Source organism: Sciurus vulgaris (assembly GCF_902686455.1).
Source record: "Sciurus vulgaris genome assembly, chromosome: 3".
In the NCBI taxonomy this organism is placed as follows: domain Eukaryota; kingdom Metazoa; phylum Chordata; class Mammalia; order Rodentia; family Sciuridae; genus Sciurus; species Sciurus vulgaris.
In genome coordinates, this window is record NC_136463.1 from 16705029 (window position 1) to 16723605 (window position 18577).

Here is an 18577-nt window from a genome sequence, read left to right on the forward strand (position 1 = left end):
TTCATGCTTAAAACACTAGAAAAAATAGGGATAGTGGGAACATTCCTTAACATTGTAAAGGCCATCTATGCTAAGCCCATGGCCAATATCATTCTAAATGGTGAAAAACTGAAAGCATTCCCCCTAAAAACTGGAACAAGGCAAGGATGCCCTCTTTTACCACTTCTATTCAACATTGTCCTTGAAATCTAGCCAGAGCCTTTAGACGAACCAAAGAAATTAAAGGGATATGAATTGGAAAAGAAGAACTCAAACTATCCCTGTTCGCTGATGACATGATTATATATTTAGAGGAACCTGGAAATTCCACCAGAAAACTTCTAGAATTCATAAAGTGAATTCAGTAAAGTAGCAGGTTACAAGATCAATGCTCATAAATCCAATGCATTTTTATACATAAGTGATGAATCTTCAGAAAGAGAAATTAGAAAAACTACCCCATTCACAATAGCATTAAAAAAAAAATACTTGGGAATCAATCTCACAAAAGAGGTGAAAGACCTCTACAATGAGAACTACAGAACACTAAAGAAAGAAATTAAAGAACACCTTAGAAGATGGAAAGATCTCCCATGTTCTTGGATAGGAACAATTAATGTTGTCAAAATGGCCATACTACCAAAAGTGCTATACAGATTCAATGCAATTCCAATTAAAATCCCAATGACGTACCTTACAGAAATAGAGCAAGCAATGATGAAATTCATATGGAAGAATAAGAAACCCAGAATAGCTAAAGCAATCCTTAGCAGGCAGAACGAAGCAGGGGGTATCGCAATACCAGATCTTCAACTCTAGTACAAAGCAATAGTAACAAAAACGGCATGGTATTGGTACCAAAATAGAAAGGTAGATCAATGGTACAGAATAGAGGACATGGACACAAACCCAAATAAATACAATTTTCTCATACTAGACAAAGGGGCCAAAAATATGCAATGGAGAAAAGATAGCCTCTTCAACAAATGGTGCTGGGAAAACTGGAAACCCATATGCAACAGAATGAAACTAAATCCCTATCTCTCACCCTGCACAAAACTCATCTCACAATGGATCAAGGACCTCGGAATCAGACCAGAGACCCTGCATCTTATACAAGAAAAAGTAGGTCCAAACCTTCAACTTGTTGGCTTAGGATCAGACTTCCTTAGCAGGACTCCCATAGCACAAGAAATAAAAGCTAGAATCAACCATTGGGATAGATTCAAACTAAAAAGCTTTCTCTCAGCAAAGGAAACTATCAGTAATGTGAAGAGAGAGCCTACAGAGTGGGAGAATATCTTTGCCACTCATACTTCAGATAGAGCGCTAATTTCCAGAATCTATAAAGAACTCAAAAAACTCTACACCAAGAATACAAACAATCCAATCAACAAATCGGCTAAGGAAATGAACACACACTTCACAGAAGAAGATGTACAAGCAATCAACAGATATATGAAAAAATGTTCAACATTTCTAGTAATAAGAGAAATGCAAATCAAAACTACCCTAAGATTTCATCTCACCCCAATTAGAATGGCGATTATCAAGAACACAAGCAACAATAGGTGTTGGTGAGGATGTGGGGAAAAAGGTACACTCATACATTGCTGGTGGGGTTGCAAATTAGTGCAGCCACTCTGGAAAGCAGTATGGAGATATTTCAGAAAGCTTGGAATGGAACCACCATTTGACCCAGCTATCCCACTCCTTGGCCTATACCCAAAGGACTTAAAGTCAGCATACTACAGAGATGCAGCCACATCAATGTTCATTGCTGCTCAATTCACCATAGCCAGATTGTGGAACCAACCTAGATGCCCTTCAATTGATGAATGGATAAAGAAACTGTGATATATATATCTATATATATATATCTATATATATATAGATATAGATATATATAATGAAATATTACTCAGCCATAAAGAATGATAAAATTATGGCATTTGCAGGCAAATGGATGAAATTGGAGAATATCATGCTAAGATAAGCCAGTCTCAAAAAACCAAAGGACGAATGATCTCGCTGATAAGCGGATGATGATACATAATGGGGGGTGGGACGGGTTAGTGTTAGGATTAGGGTTAGGATTAGGGTTAAGGAGAGGGGCAAGAATGGAGGAAGGAAGGACTGTATAGAGGGAAAAGAGGGGTGGCAGTAGTGGGGCGGGGAAGGGAAAAAATAACAGAATGAATGGAACAACATTACCCTATGTAAATTTATGATTACACAAGTGGTATGCCGTACTCCATGTACAGAGAAACAACATGTATCCCACTTGTTTACGATAATATAAATAAATAAATAAATAAATAAATAAAATTATTTTAGTTGTAGATGGAAACAATACTTTTATTTATTTATTTTTAAGAATGGAACCCAGGGCCTCACACATGGTAGGCAAGTGCTTTACCACTGGGCTACTACCATAGCCCCGGATATGTTTGTTTTCATTTTGCTACAAAATATTCAGATTGTCCTATTACCAAGTGAATGCTATTCAAACCTAAGCTATCAGAAATATATTTTAGTGCATAATGCTCACCATCAACTGGTAGGTTTTTTGAAAAATCTTCAAGTTCTTTATGTGACAGTTCAACCCCAACATTTTCCAGAAATGTGTTCAGGTTATTTGCATCAACTTTTCCTCCTTTGAAGAGAAGAAGCATCATTAAAAAAGACACCAAAATGCGAAAAATTTTCTTATTAAATTCGTGTGTGCTTTGGTTTTCACTTTAAATCATGAAGATATAAGATCCTGGAAGACCTAGTTGAGGGTAATGGATAGTCATCATTGAAATCAGATGTAGAGGTGGGCATGGAGTGGGAGGCCGAGACAGGAGGATCATGAAATCAAAGCCAACCTCAGTAACTTCGTGAGGCCCTTAGCAAATTAGCAAGACCCTGTCTCTAAAAAAATGTTTAAAAAGGGCTGGGGATGTTGCTCAGTGGTTATACACCTCTGGGTCCAATCCGGGGTACCAAAAAAAAAAAAAAAAATTAATGGTTAATTCTCTAACCATAACTTGTATTCATATCAACATACTATAAGTTCCAAAGGGGGTTGGGTAATTTTCCAGGAAAGTATGTTATAATATATCCAGCATATTTATCCATGTTGGGAAAATAAACATATGAGATTTTAATTTAACAAAAATGCATTCATATAAATAAAAAACAGGAGAAAACCTCATACTTATCTGTTTTCTCATCATATTTTGCACTCACTTTTAAGAGTCTTCAAACTGTCCAGCAACCTCTTTTTATACACCTTTCCTGCAGCTATAAGAAATGACATAATTCAGGTCAACAATAAGAGAGAGATTTGCTTGCAGAATAAAAATTTTACAATTTTTCTAAACCCATCATTTCAAAAAGATAGACTTTTTAACAATTTTCTCTGAATTTATTTAGCTGGTTTTTGATTAGTAATGAAGTTTGTTTGAAGAAAGACAAACATTCTTGAACAAAAGATAATGATTATTGACTTAAAAAAATTCAAAAATAATGTATCCCCTTTGGTTTATTTTTATCTTTTTCTTACACCCCTTACTCTTTTCTTTTTATATTCTTCTTGTACTTTGAGACAAGTTAATGCAACCAAGGATAACAATACATAGGCCTTACTGACAGGAATGAGTGAAACTGTTACTGTTTGCCATCATAAAAAATAAATGACCTAGATTTTCTTTGGTGAAAATATAGTAATTCTAGGGGTTTTCAAAATGATTTAGAAAAACCCTGGTAACAATTGGTACCATTTTAGAAGAAAATATCACTATCAAGTACTCTAAAGTTCTTTGAAGGACACATAAACACTTACCATCGAATGGTAGAGTTTTTATTAAATGTGAATATTCCTCATCTGTGAACTCCACTTGCATGTTTTTCAAGGCATTTTCTAGATCATTGATATCTATCTCCTCTCCTATAGAAAACACAAACGGTGACAAAAGAGAATGTGAGAGGAACACAAAAATGATTTCTTTTATTAATTGTACAACAAACAAAGTTCAACTTTGTAATCGCCTTAATTAATTAAGTAAATAGGTAACAATAAAATAAAATATAATTTAGTTCCTTTCTTTACAAAATAGAAATTCAAGTGTTTCTTCTGATAGTTTTGAAATATGTTTGGAGCTGTACCATAGAAGGTACATTAATTTCATCTAAAAAGATATGTATATTATGTCATATATTTATTAGGTAATCATTAAGTAATACAATGTGTATAAAATACAGCAAATGCTTTGATAGTATGTTTAAAAGAAAAACTCAGCTAGTATTTCATTAATAACAAATCTGACAAGAAAAGGAAAATACTATAAACCAATATCTCTGATGAACAGATAAAAAAATCTTCAACCAAACACCATCAAACCAAGTTAAAAGCACAATGATTATTTACCATGATCAAACAGGATTTTTCTCTGAAAAATGTAATGGTCCATACACATACATAAAACAATATATGATACGTCATACTGATAGATTGAAGGAACGAAGGACAAAGCGCATATTTCAATGGATGCAGAAAAATCACTTAATAAAATTCAATAGTCTTTCACGATAGAAATTCTCAAAAAATTAGGTATAGAGGCAAAGAACCTCAACACAATAAGGCTGAAATGACAAACACATAGCTAATGTTATATTTATTGATGAAAAGTTGAAACTTTTCCTCTAAAATATGGGCCAAGATAGGGATGCTCATACTTGTCACTTTTATTTAACATAGTATTGAAAGTCCAAGTAAGAATAATTAGGCAAGAAAGAAATAAAAATGTTTCCAAGTTTGGAAGGACGAACTTAAATTTTCTCTGCTTGCAGATGACATATAAAGGATATCCTAAAGACTTCACCAAAAACAAAATAAACTCATCAGAATTAACAAATGAATTCAGCAAAGTTGCAAGATACAAAAATCAACATAAAAATCACACAAAAATCAGTAATGGCTCACTACATGTACAATGAACTATCCTAAAAGGAAATCACAAACACAATCATGCTTACGATAGTTACCAAAATTTTAAAAAATGAGTAAATTTAACCAAGGAGGTGAAAGACCTATATACTGAAAACTAGAAAACATTGGTGAAAGAAATTGAAGATGACGCAAATAAATGGAACGATACCTTGTGTTCATGGACTGGAAGAATTAGTACTGTTAAAATGTCCACACTACCCAAGTGCTCTTCAGATTCAATGCAATCCTTATCAGAATTCCAATGACATTTTTCACAAAATAGGAAAATAATATGGAATTATGTTGGGTTTGAATGTGTCCCCTAAAATTTCATATGTTGGGAATTCAATCCACAAATTCATATGTTAATGGTATTTGTAAGTGAAGACTTTGGGGTGTAATTAAATTAGAGAGTGGAATCTCATGATAACATTAGTGGTTTTATAAGGAGAGGAAGAGAGACCTGAGCTGGCACTCCTGTTATATCTGGCCAAGTGACATCCTCATGATGCATTAAGAAAGCCAACGACAGATGCCAGTGCCAGGCCTTTAGACTTCCCAGTCTCCAGAACCATGAGCCAAATAACTTCTCTTCTTTATAAATCACCAGTCTGCACTATTCAATTACACTAACAGAAAATAGACTGGACAAATCATACAGAAGTACAAAAGATCAAGGATAGCCAAAGCAAACTTGAGAGAAAAGAAAAGGTATCACATCACAAAATTTGAAAATCTACAAGAAAGCTGTGCTACTGGCATAAAAACAGATACACTGATTAATGGAACAGAATACAAAGCCCAGAAATAAATCCACACATTTACGGTCAACTGATTTTCAGCAAAAGTGCCAAGAACAAAAAATGGGGAAATTAGTCTTTCCAACAAACAGTTTTGAAAAATTGCCTATATTTATACACATACACAAAATGAAATTAGATCCTTACACCAAATAACAGAAATTAACTTGAAATGGACTAATGATGGAACCCAATTAATTGTCATCAATAGACATGCGCGTTTTACTGACTTCAGTGGCTTTCTTCTTGTTCAACATGGTTTTGTTCTGGCTCTTGTATTTATCTTAATAGTGCCTTTGTTTGTTTGTTTGTTTTTGTTTTTGGAACTGGAGATCAATCCAAGGGGCCATTTTTTTTAACCTAGAAAAATAATGGCTATCATGGGACATTTTTCACATGTGCAAATTAAAAAAATTAATACATGTAAGAGGATCTCTAGAAATTAGGGACAAACTCCAAAACAGTCACATTATTTAATTGGTATATGTGATTATCTCAGAACAAAATGCAATCTCCAAAAGAGTCTCCATAAGTTTGTGAAACCTACCCACTTTTCATTGTTCTCTCTCTCAGTTTTATTGACACTACTCACTAACATTCCTGCTCTATCTGAATCTTCTGATTCCCTAAACAAGAAAATTCCCTCAGAGGGTTTCCAAGTTAAAAGTAGATCCTTACCTATAAAATTTGTAGATATGTGCCAGAGAGAATAGAGTGTTTTTATAATGATCCTAGAGTAAGTTGGCCCTTACCAAAAGACTGAGTATCGTTAGAAACTTCCACTACTTTGGGAAAGTTTGTTTCCCCTCAAACTTTTTACAACTTACTGTGCACTAATACATTCATTAGCGTACTGCCCTCATAACCTAAGGACCTACTATGAGTCCCACTTCCTAATACTATCACATTGAAGATTAGGAATCCAATATGAATTTTAGGGGGATAAAAATTCAATCTATAGTAAAAGCGGTACTTGCAAGTCACCAGCTGACCCAAGATCCATGGCCCTTGATCAAGTAAAAAACTTCATGAAGTAGAGAGCTTCCACTCAAGCCCACCAACATAAGAAAATGCTGATTGTCAGTGTTTCATATATTCTTCACATATTTTTATCTTTTGCAGTACTGGGGATTGAACCCAGGGCCTCATACATGCAAGACAAGCACAGTATTATTTATTGAGCTACATCGTCAGCCCTTTTTATTTATTTTTTGAGATAGGGTCTCACTAGGTTACTGAGGCTGGTCTTGAACTTGTGATCCTCCTGCCTCAGCCTCTAAGCAGATGGGATTATAGGTGTGCACCACCATGCCTGGCTAGTTTTATCTTTTTATGGTCATACTTTTTCCTTTTTATTGATTTATATCATATGCTTGTGATTTAGGTTTTCATAATCTTCCTTGCTTTACTACAGTTAGGAGACAATTCTATAACAGTTTTTTAGTAGCAAACCAATTAAAAAATTACTAGCTATGTTCTGTGGGGCTAGAACTTAGATAATTCTAAATGCATGACTTTCCAATAGCCTCAGCAGGTTTTGTCACCTTACAAAAAGGCCAAGGGGATAGGAAGTTTTCTGGGAAAATACATAATAACTACATGAACAGATTTCTAGATATAACCAGTACCATCTACAGGAATTATTTTATTCAAGATTATTGTAACAATTTGTATGTTACTTTAACTAACCTAAATCATAATAGAGTCCATGCCCCATCAAATGCAATAAACCAGGTAAAATTCTCTAGACAAATGACGGAACAACTTGAATTTTATTTTGGTCAAATAAGGAGGGGGAAATTAGCACCATTGTTTATTCTTCATATTTATACTTGGATTCACACTACAGGTGAAATGCATATCTGTGCTAAAAGAAAATACAACTTAAGACAACTTAAATTTAAGGTAAGGGCTGGGGGTAGCTCAGTTGGTAGAGTGCTTGCCTTGCAAGCACAAGGCCCTGGGTTCAATCCCCAGCACCACACACACACACACAAAGATTTAAGGTAGACTTGTCTTTATTTGCACTAGTTTTCTTTGAAGGCTGATAAGATAACAGATCATGATTCCATAATGTGTTCCAGTCCCTTCTTTTTTTTTAATTGTAAACAAATGGGATACACGTTGTTTCTCTGTTTGTACATGGCGTAAAAGCATACCATTGGGTAATCATAAATTTTCATAGGGTAATGTTGTTTGATTCATTCTGTTATTTTTCCCTTCCCCCCACCCCTCCCACCCCTCTTTTCCCTCTATACAGTCCTTCCTTCCTCCATTCTTTCCACCCTACCTGACCCTAACTCTAACCCTAACACTAACCCCTCCCACCCCCCATTATGTGTCATCATCTACTTATTAGCGATATCATTCATCCTTTAGTATTTTGAGATTGGCTTATCTCACTTAGCATGCTATTCTCCAATTTCATCCATTTGCCTGCAAATGCCATAATTTTATCATTCTTTATGGCTGAGTAATATTCATATATATATATATATATATATATATATATATATATATATATATCTCACAGTTTCTTTATCCATTCATCAATTGAAGGACATCTAGGTTGCTTCCACAATCTGGCTATTGTGAATTGAGCAACTATGAACATTGATGTGGCTGTATCTCTGTAGTATGCTGATTTTAAGTCCTTTGGGTATAGGCCGAGGAGTGGGATAGCTGGGTCAAATGGTGGTTCCATTCCAAGTTTTCTAAGGAATCTCCACACTGCTTTCCAAGAGTGGCTGCACTAATTTGCAACCCCACTAGCAATGTATGAGTGTACCTTTCTCCCCACATCCTCCCCAACACTTGTTGTTGCTTGTATTCTTCATAATCGCCATTCTAATTGGGGTGACATGGAATCTTAGGGTAGTTTTGATTTGCATTTCTCTTATTACTAGAGATGTTGAACATTTTTTCATATATCTGTTGATTGCTTCTACATCTTCTTCTGTGAAGTGTCTATTCATTTCCTTAGCCCATTTATCGACTGGATTATTTGCATTCTTGGTGTAGAGTTTTTTGAGTTCTTTATAGATTCTGGAGATTAGTGCTCTATCTGAAGTATGATTGGCAAAGATGTTCTCCCACTCTGTAGGCTCTTTCTTCGCATTGCTGATAGTTTCCTTTGCTGAGAGAAAGCTTTTTAGTTTGAATCTATCCCAGTTATTGATTTTTGCTTTTATTTCTTGTGCTATGAGAGTCCTGTTGAGGAAGTCTGGTCCTAAGTCGACATGTTGAAGATCTGGACCTACTTTTTCTTCTATAATCTGCAGGGTCTCTGGTCTGATTCCGAGGTCCTTGATCCATTTTGAGTTGAGTTTCGTGCATGGTGAGAGATATGGGTTTAGTTTCATTCTGTTGCATATGGATTTCCAATTCTCCCAGCACCATTTGTTGAAGAGGCTATCTTTTCTCCATTGCATATTTTTGGCCCCTTTGTCTAGTATGAGAAAATTGTATTTATTTGGGTTTGTGTCCATGTCCTCTATTCTGTACCATTGGTCTACCTGTCTATTTTGGTACCAATACCATGCCGTTTTTGTTACTATTGCTTTGTAGTAGAGTTGAAGATCTGGTATTGCGATACCCCCTGCTTCGTTCTGCCTGCTAAGGATTGCTTTAGCTATTCTGGGTTTCTTATTCTTCCATATGAATTTCATCATTGCTTGCTCTATTTCTGTAAGGTACGTCATTGGGATTTTAATTGGAATTGCATTGAATCTGTATAGCACTTTAGGTAGTATGGCCATTTTGACAACATTAATTGTTCCTATCCAAGAACATGGGAGATCTTTCCATCTTCTAAGGTTTTCTTTAATTTCTTTCTTTAGTGTTCTGTAGTTCTCATTGTAGAGGTCTTTCACCTCTTTTGTGAGATTGATTCCCAAGTATTTTATTTTTTTCAAGGCTATTGTGAATGGGGTAGTTTTCCTAATTTCTCTTTCTGAAGATTCGTCACTTATGTATAAAAATGCATTAGATTTATGTGCATTGATCTTATATCCCACTACTTTACTGAATTCACTTATGAGTTCTAAAAGTTTTCTGGTGGAATTTCCAGGTTCCTCTAAATATATAATCATGTCATCAGTGAACAGGGATAGTTTGAGTTCTTCTTTTCCAATTCATATCCCTTTAATTTCTTTGGTCTGTCTAATTGCTCTGGTTAGAGTTTCAAGGACGATATTGAATAGAAGTGGTGAAAGAGGGCATCCCTGCCTTGTTCCAGTTTTTAGGGGGAATGCTTTCAGTTTTTCACCATTTAGAATGATATTAGCCATGGGCTTAGCATAAATGGCCTTTACAATGTTAAGGAATGTTCCCACTATCCCTATTTTTTCTAGTGTTTTGAGCATGAATGGATGCCGTATTTTATCAAATGCTTTTTCTGCATCTCTTGAAATAATCATGTGATTCTTGACTTTAAGTCTATGGATATGCTGAATTACATTTATTGATTTCTGGATGTTGAACCAACCTTGCATCCCTGGGATGAAACCCACTTGATCGTGGTGCAATATCTTTTAAACATATTTTTGTATGCGATTTGCTAAAATTTTGTTGAGAATTTTTGCGTCGATGTTCATTAAGGATATTGGTCTGAAATTTTCTTTCCTCGATGTGTCTCTGTCTGGTTTAGGTATCAGGGTGATATTGGCTTCATTAATGAGTTTGGGAGGGTTCCCTCCTCTTCTATTTTATGGAATACTTTGAGAAGTATTGGAATGAGCTCTTCTTTAAAGGTTTTGTAGAACTCGGCTGAGAACCCATCTGGTCCTGAACTTTTCTTTGTTGGTAGGCTTTTGATGACTTCTGCTATTTCATTACTTGAAATTGGTCTATTTAAATTGTGTATGTCCTCCTCATTCAGTTTAGGCAATTCATATGTCTCTAGAAACCTGTTGATGTCTTCTAAATTTTCTATTTTGTTGGAGTATAGATTTTCAAAATAGCTTCTAATTATGTTTTGTATTTCAATCATGTCTGTTGTGATATTTCCTTGTTCATTCCGAATTTTAGTGATTTGGGTTTTCTCTCATCTTCTCTTTGTCAGTGTGGCTAAAGGTTTATCAATTTTGTTCATTTTTTCGAAGAACCAACTACTTATTTTGTCAATTTTTTGTATTGTTTCTTTTGTTTCAATTTCGTTGATTTCAGCTCTGAGTTTAACTATGTCCTGTCTTCTACTACTTTTGGTGTTGGTCTGTTCTTCTTTTTCTAGGGCTTTGAGCTGTAGTGTTAGGTCGTTTATTTGTTGAGTTTTACTTCTTTTATTAAATGCGGTCCATGAAATAAATTTCCCTCTAAGTACTGCTTTCATAGTGTCCCAGAGATTTTGATATGATGCTTCTTTGTTCTCATTTACCTCTAAGCATTTTTTAATTTCCTTCCTAATATCTTCTGTTATCCATTCATCATATAAGAGCATATTGTTTAATCTCCAGGTGTTGGAGTAGTTTCAGTTTTTTTACTCTTTTATTTATTTCTAACTTTAATCCATTATGATCTGATAGAATGCAAAGTAGTGTCTCTATCTTCTTGTATTTGCTAACATTAGCTTTGTGGCATAATATATGGTCTATTTTAGAGAAGGATCCATGTGCTGCTGAGAAGAAAGTGTATTCGCTCTTGGTTGGATGGTATATTCTATAAATGTCTGTTAAGTCTAAATTATTGATTGTGTTATTGAGATCTATGGTTTCTTTATTCAATTTTTGTCTGGAAGATCTGTCCAGTGGTGAGAGAGGCGTGTTAAAATCACCTAGTATTATTGTGTTATGGTCTATTTGATTTCTGAAATTGAGAAGGATTTGTTTGACATACATGGGTGAGCCACTGTTTGGGGCATAGATGTTTATGATTGTTATGTCTTGCTGATTTATGCTTCCCTTAAGCAGTATGTAATGTCCTTCTTTATCCCTTCTGACTAACTTTGGCTTGATACTCCAGCTTTTTTGCTGAGTCCATGTGCATGGTATGTTTTTCCCCATCCTTTCACCTTAGCCTATGGGTAACTCTTTCTATGAGATGAGTCTCTTGCAAGCAGTGTATTGTTCGATCTTTCTTTTTAATCCAATCTGCCAGTCTATGTCTTTTGATTGATGAGTTCAGGCCATTAACATTCAGGTTTATTATTGAGATATGATTTTATTCCCGGTCATTTGGTTCATTTTTAAATTTTATTTATTTATTTATTTATTTATTTATTTATTTATTTATTTATTTATTTATTTATTTGACATGACTTGGTTCCTCCTTTATTTGACAAATCCTTTAAGATAATTCCTACCTTTGCTGATTTGCTTCTTTGTTTTTCATCTCTTCCTCATGGAATATTTTGTTGAGAATGTCCTACAATGCTGGCTTTGTTTTTGTAAATTCCTTTAGCTTTTGTTTATCATGGAAGGATTTTATTTCATCGTCAAATTTGAAGGTATGTTTTGCTGGGTATAAGATTCTTGGTTGGCATCCATTTTCTCTCAGGGCTTGAGAAATGTTGTTCCAGGCCCTTCTAGCTTTTAGGGTCTGGATTGAAAAATCTGCTGATAACCGTATTGGTTTCCCCCTGACTGTAATTTGGTTCTTTTCTCTCACAGCCTTTAAAATTCTGTCTTTATTTTGTATGTTAGGTATTTTCATTATTATGTGCCTTGGTGTGGGTCTGTTGTAATTTTGTGTATTTGGAGTCCTATAAGCCTCTTGAACTTGATTTTCCATTTCATTCTTCAGATTTGGGAAATTTTCTGATATTATTTCATTGAATAAATTGTTCATTCCTTTGGTTTGTTTCTCTAAGCCTTCCTCAATCCCAATAATTCTTAAATTTGGCCTTTTCATGATATCCCATAATTCTTGGAGATTCTGTTCATGTTTTCTTACCATCTTCTCTATTTGTTCAACTTTGTTTTCAAGGTTAAATATTTTGTCTTCAATGTCTGAGATTCTGTCTTCCAGGTGTTCTATCCTATTGGATATGTTTCTATGGAGTTCTTAATTTGGTTTATTGTTTCCTTCATTTCAAGGATTTCTGTTTGTTTTTTTTTTCAATATCTCTAACTCTTTATTGAAATGATCTTTTGCTTCCTGTATTTGCTCTTTTAACTGTCGATTGGTGCGATCATTCAATCCCTGCATTTGCTCTTTCATCTCATCATTCAGTGCCTGCATTTGCTCTTTCATCTCCTTGTTTGCTTCCCTGATCATTTTAATTATGTACATCCTGAACTCCTTTTCTGTCATTTCTTCTGCCATGCTCTCATTGGGTTTTATTGATGTAACATCTAGATTTGTTTGGGGCATTTTCTTCGCTTGTTTTGTCATATTGTTCAGGTATGAGTGGACTGCTGAGATATTGCAAATTTCCTCCATTGACTTATAATGTCCCTGAAGATTTCTAGTATATCCCCTCTTAGCCTTCAGTAGGCTGAAATCTTGGAGGAAGTTGATAGTGTGGTGCTCCACAAGGAAGCTGCCTCTCTAGGAGTGGTGGCCTTCAGGTGTGGTATATTCCCTGCTAGTGGGCAGAGGTGCCTCCACTTGTTGACCAATGGTCATCCAAAGGGGAACTAGGCTGCAGGCTTAGGCAAGGCCTGTTTGGGCCTGTTTCTCTGATTTTACCGTCCTTGTGGGAAAACCTCACCCGGCAGGGAAGACTCACCTGGTGGGGAGGTCTCACTGGTCAGTTCCCCTCCTAGAGGTTCCCCTCAATCCACAATTACTTCCTGGGCTGGGTTGCCTTCCTCTGCAACGTTCCCAGGGGCCTGGACCTACCCCCTGGAACTGGGCGCCTCACCCTTCACAGACGAGTTTCATTAGGCTACCTCTCCTCAGAGAATCTGCCCGCAGTCCTAGAACCTTCGCTCAGCCCCTAAGCGTGTCTCTGTGCAGCTCTTCCACCAAGAAGCCTCCTAGGTCCTGGGACCCTGCTCTGCACCTAATTGCCTGGCTATGCAGCCCCTCCTCTGAGCAGCCACCTGGAGCCCGGTACAATCGCTCTGAGTCCCAGTGACCCGCCGCACGCCTCTTCCTCCAGACAGCTGCCCAGTGTTCTGTTGTGGTCACTAGGAGTCCAAGCAACTCACTGCGTGCCTCCTCCTCCTGCCAATAGCCTGTAGCCCTGGGTAGTCACTCCGAGTCCAAGCGACCCACCGCACTCCTCCTCCTCCTTCTCCTCCGAGCAGGCCCTGGTGTTCAGGAGCAGTCACTTTGAGTCCAAACAGCTCTCCTCGCAGCTCCTCCTCTGGGCACCCGCCCGGAGCTCCAGTGGTTGCTCCGAGTCCAAGCGCTGTGCTGAGCGGCTTCCTCTATGATGCTCCCAGTTGTCCAAGTTCACTGCTCCAGCGGGTAGAGGGGTGTCTCGCCGGGCAGCTCTACTTCACAAAGTTCCCTGCGTTCCGGGACTACCGCCCCATCCGGGTCGCCTCCCCAATGGGAGAGACTCACCGGGCTGCTTTGAGTTGATCCCAAGTCTCTCAATATCTCCTCTTTTGAATTCTGAGTCCCAGAGCAACATGAAATGCAGCCACCCTCTAGTCTGCCATCTTGAAACCGTCCTCCAGTCCCTTATAATACTTTGTTAGTTTTGTTTTTTCCATAGATGTTTGAGTCTTGCTTTTCAGAGTCTTGTATGCTTTTATACAGACATCAAACTAAGCAATAATTTAATAAATTCTTCAAAGATAAGACAGGTTAATTCTAAGAATTTTAAACTGTCTCCCCTGATTTTTTCTATGACTCATTCACCATTCAAAAGTTATCTAATCATGTGTTTTTATAGTTCTTCTTGCTGTTGATTTATAATTTTATTTTTTTTTGTGATCTAAGATATAAGAAATTATATTGACTCTCTCCAAATTTGCTGAAACTTGTCTGTGAATTAAATTATTGTCTATTTTGGAGAGAAGTCTTAAAAGCAGCTCAGAAAAAGTATATTCAGCTGTTACTGGGTGAAATATTCTGTAGAGGTCTGTTAAGTCTATTTGATTTAGAGTATTTTTAAAGTCTGAACTGTCATTGCTGATTTTATATCTAGAAGATATTGTTAAAATGGTAATAGTACTAAAAGCAATCTATATATTTCAATGCAATCCCCATTAAAATGCCAATGACATTCTTCACTGAACTAGAAGAAATAGTGTGAAAATTTATAGGAAAGAATAAAGGCAGAATATCTAAAGCCATTCTGAGCAAAAACAGCAATGTCGAGACATCCCAAAGTGTAATTTTAAATTATACTACAGAGCTATAGTAACAAAAACAGCATGGTACTTGCAAAATAAACAAACAAAATCCCCAAAACAGACAGACCAATGGCACAGAATAGAAGACACAGACAAACTTACACAGCTCGAGTTAACTGATCCCTGACAAAGTTGCCTAAAAACATGTGGGAGAAAAGGCGGCCTTTTAAATAAATAGTGCTGGGATAACTGGTTGTTCATATGTGGCAGAATGACACTAGATCCCTATCTCTCATCCTGTATAAAAGTCAACTCAAAGTGAATCAAAGACCTAGGAATTAGACCAGAAACTTTGCAACTGCTAGAAGAAAATGTGGGGCCAATGCTCCAACATATAATCTCAGGTAACAAGTTCCTCAATAGAATTTCTAAAACTCAGGAAATAATATCAAAAATTAATAAATGGAATGGCACCAAATTTATAAGTTTTTGCACAGCAAAGGAAAAATTTCAGAGTGTGGAGATCCTACTGAGTGGGAGAAAATCTTTAACAACTAATCTTCTGAGGGAGTATTAATATCCAGAATGTGAAGAACTCAAAACTTCACACCATAAAACCAAATAACCCAATCAATAAATGGTCAAATGAAATAAACAGACATTTCTCAAAAAAAGAAATACAAATGGCCAACAAGTATATGAAAATGTTCAACATCCTTAGCAATCAGGGACATGTAAATCAAAACTACACTGAGATTTCATCTCACTCCAGTTAGAAAGGTAATCATCAAGAATACAAATAGTAATAATGAATGTTGATGAGGTTGTAGGAATAAAGGAACAATTATACATTGGTGGTAGGATTATAAATTAGTACAGCCACTATAGAAATCAGTATGGAAGTTCCTCAAAAGACTAGGAATGAAACCACCATATGAGCCAGGTATACTGCTTTTCAGTATTTATCCAAAAGAATTAAAGTTATTATACTATAGAGATACATGCTTACCAATGTTTATTGCAGTGCAACTCACAATAGCTAAGTTATGGAACCAGCCTCAGTGTCCTTCAATAGATGAATGAATAAAGAAAAATGGGGCATATATACACAAAGGAGTTTTATTGGGCTATAAAGAAAAGTGAAATTATGTCATCAGAGGGAAAATGGATAGAACTGTAGAGCATCATGTTGAGCAAAATAAGCCAGATTCAGAGAGTCAAAGGTGGTATGCTTTCTCTCATATGTAGGAGATAGAGAAAAAAGTGAGAAAGGGACCCCCCTGAAATAGGAGGGAAATCAATAGAGTGAATAAAGGGGGCCATGGGGAGAGAAGAAGAGAAGGGAAGGGAAGATACTGGGGAAGGAAGTTGACCAAATTATGTGCAGGTATAAATACGCCACAACAAATTATACTATAATGTATAATCATAATGCACCAATAAAAAGAAACAGGATGAAATCCTGACTGACACTGAAACAGCATCTGAAGGACATTCAGCAATAGTAAAGAAGGTCTGGAAAATGCCTGATGTTCTCTCCTGTGGCTTTGGTTGAGGAAAGACCAAAAAGTGGAATTAAGACTATAATTATTCATGTGTAACTAATTAGAACAAATAAAAAAAATTTAAAAAAACTATTATGATTGAAATGAATTCAAATTATGAAAAACAAACTGGTCTGGTATCTTCTATTGCTTGATAACTGAAAAAGAAGTGAGGACACCTGCTGTATTATGAAGAGTAAATATCAGACTTAAAAATATGACACTACCAAAAGCACTACTCAGATTTAATGCAGTTCCTATTAAAATTCCAATGAATTCTTCATAGAAATAGACAAAGCAGTCATGAAAATCATTTGACAAAATAAGAGGCCAAGAATAGCCAGTCGTCCTTAGCAAGAAAAGTGACACAGGAGGCATCACAATACCAGAACTTAAATTACACTACAAAACTACAGTAACTGAAACAGCATGGTATTGGCACCAAAACATACATGAAGACCAATGGAACAGAATAGAAGACACAGACTCAAACCCATATAAATACAGTTGTCTCATAGTAGACAAAGGCACCGAAAACATACATTGGAAAAAGATAGCCTTTTGAACAAAAGGTGCTGGGAAAACTGGAAATCCGTATGTAGTAGAATGAAATTGAACCCCTATCTCTCACTCTGCACAAAACTCAACTCAAAGTGCATCAAGAACCTAGGCATTAGACCAGAGACCGTGTGCCTAATAGAAGAAAAAGTAGGCCCCAACTCTCCACTGACTTTCTCAACAAGACTCCTAAACTGTAAGAAATAAAATAAAGAATCAATAAATGGGATTGTATCAAACTAAAGAGCTTCTTCACAGTAAAGGAAACAATCAAGAACATGAAGAGAGAGCCTACGGAATGTGAGAAAATCTTTGCCACCTGCACCTCAGATAAAGCATTAATCTCCAGGATATACAAAGAACTCAAAAGAAACCCCAAACACCAACACCAACACCCCCACCACCAACAACCATCTAATCAATAAATGGGCAAAGGAGCTGAACAGACACTTCACAGAAGAAGAAAAACAAATGGTCAACAAATATATGAAAAAATGTTCAACATTTCTAACAATTGGAGAAATTCAAATTAAAACTATACTGAGATTCCATCTCACTCCAGTCTTAAGGACAATTATCAAGAATACAAGTAACAATAAATATTGGCAAGGATTTGGAGGGAAAGGTTCACTTATACATTGCTGGTGTGACTGCAAATTGGTGCAAGTATTATAGAAAGCATTACGGGGATTCCTCAAAAAACTTGGATTGGAACCAGCATTTGACCCCACTCCTCAGTTTATACCCAAAGAACTTAAAGTTAGCATACTATAGTGATGCAGGCACATCAATGTTTATAGCAGCTCAATTCATAATACCTAAGCTATAGAACCAACCAAGGTGCCCTTCCACAAATGAATGGATAAAGAAAATGTAGTATATATACACGATCAAATATTAGTCATAAAGATGAATGAAATTATGGCATTTTCCAGTAAATAGATGGAACTGGAGAATATCATGCTAAATGAGATAAGTCAATCCCAAAAAAACCAAAAGCCAAATGTTTTTTTCTAATATGTGGATGCTAATACATAATAAGGGTTGGGGAGGGAAAAAGAGAAGTTCATTGGATTAGATGAAGGTGAATGAAGGAAAGGGATGGGAGATGGGGTTAGGAAAGACAGTGGAATGAACTGGACATAACTTTCCTTGGTTTATATATGAATAAACTGGTGAAACTTCACAGCATGTACAAATATAAGAATGGGATCCTAATTAGAATAAGTTATACTCCATGTATGTATAATATGTCAATATACACTCTACTGTCATGTATATCTAAAAATAACAAATAAAATAAAAAAAAATTGAAATGGCTCAAGAGAGGTTAACCCCAATATATATATTCATTTGGGAAAATAAGTAAATGGCTAGAAAGTTGTTGTTTTAAAAAAGGCTGGAAAATCACTTGTAAATTTCTAAGAAAGATAAAATAATATAGCTCATGCTGTACACCTACAGAACGTGACTTAACATGCTAACCTAGTCAAAGAAAGGTATCATTTTTTAACAAGTATAGATTTATGTTGT

The 18577-nt window shown here is 36.0% G+C and overlaps 1 protein-coding gene across 1 annotated transcript in view; it reads right to left on the reverse strand.

Moving 5' to 3' along the window:
* Nucleotides 1–18577, reverse strand: part of EFCAB3 (EF-hand calcium binding domain 3) — a 483726-nt gene that overhangs the window by 151111 nt on the left and 314038 nt on the right. Inside the window, exons 74-76 of the mRNA XM_079134930.1 lie at nt 3809–3913; nt 3214–3267; nt 2531–2635 (exon numbers count right to left, since the gene is read on the reverse strand). Coding sequence (XP_078991056.1) covers nt 2531–2635; nt 3214–3267; nt 3809–3913 — 264 coding nt within the window. The remainder of the gene's footprint in view (nt 1–2530; nt 2636–3213; nt 3268–3808; nt 3914–18577) is intronic.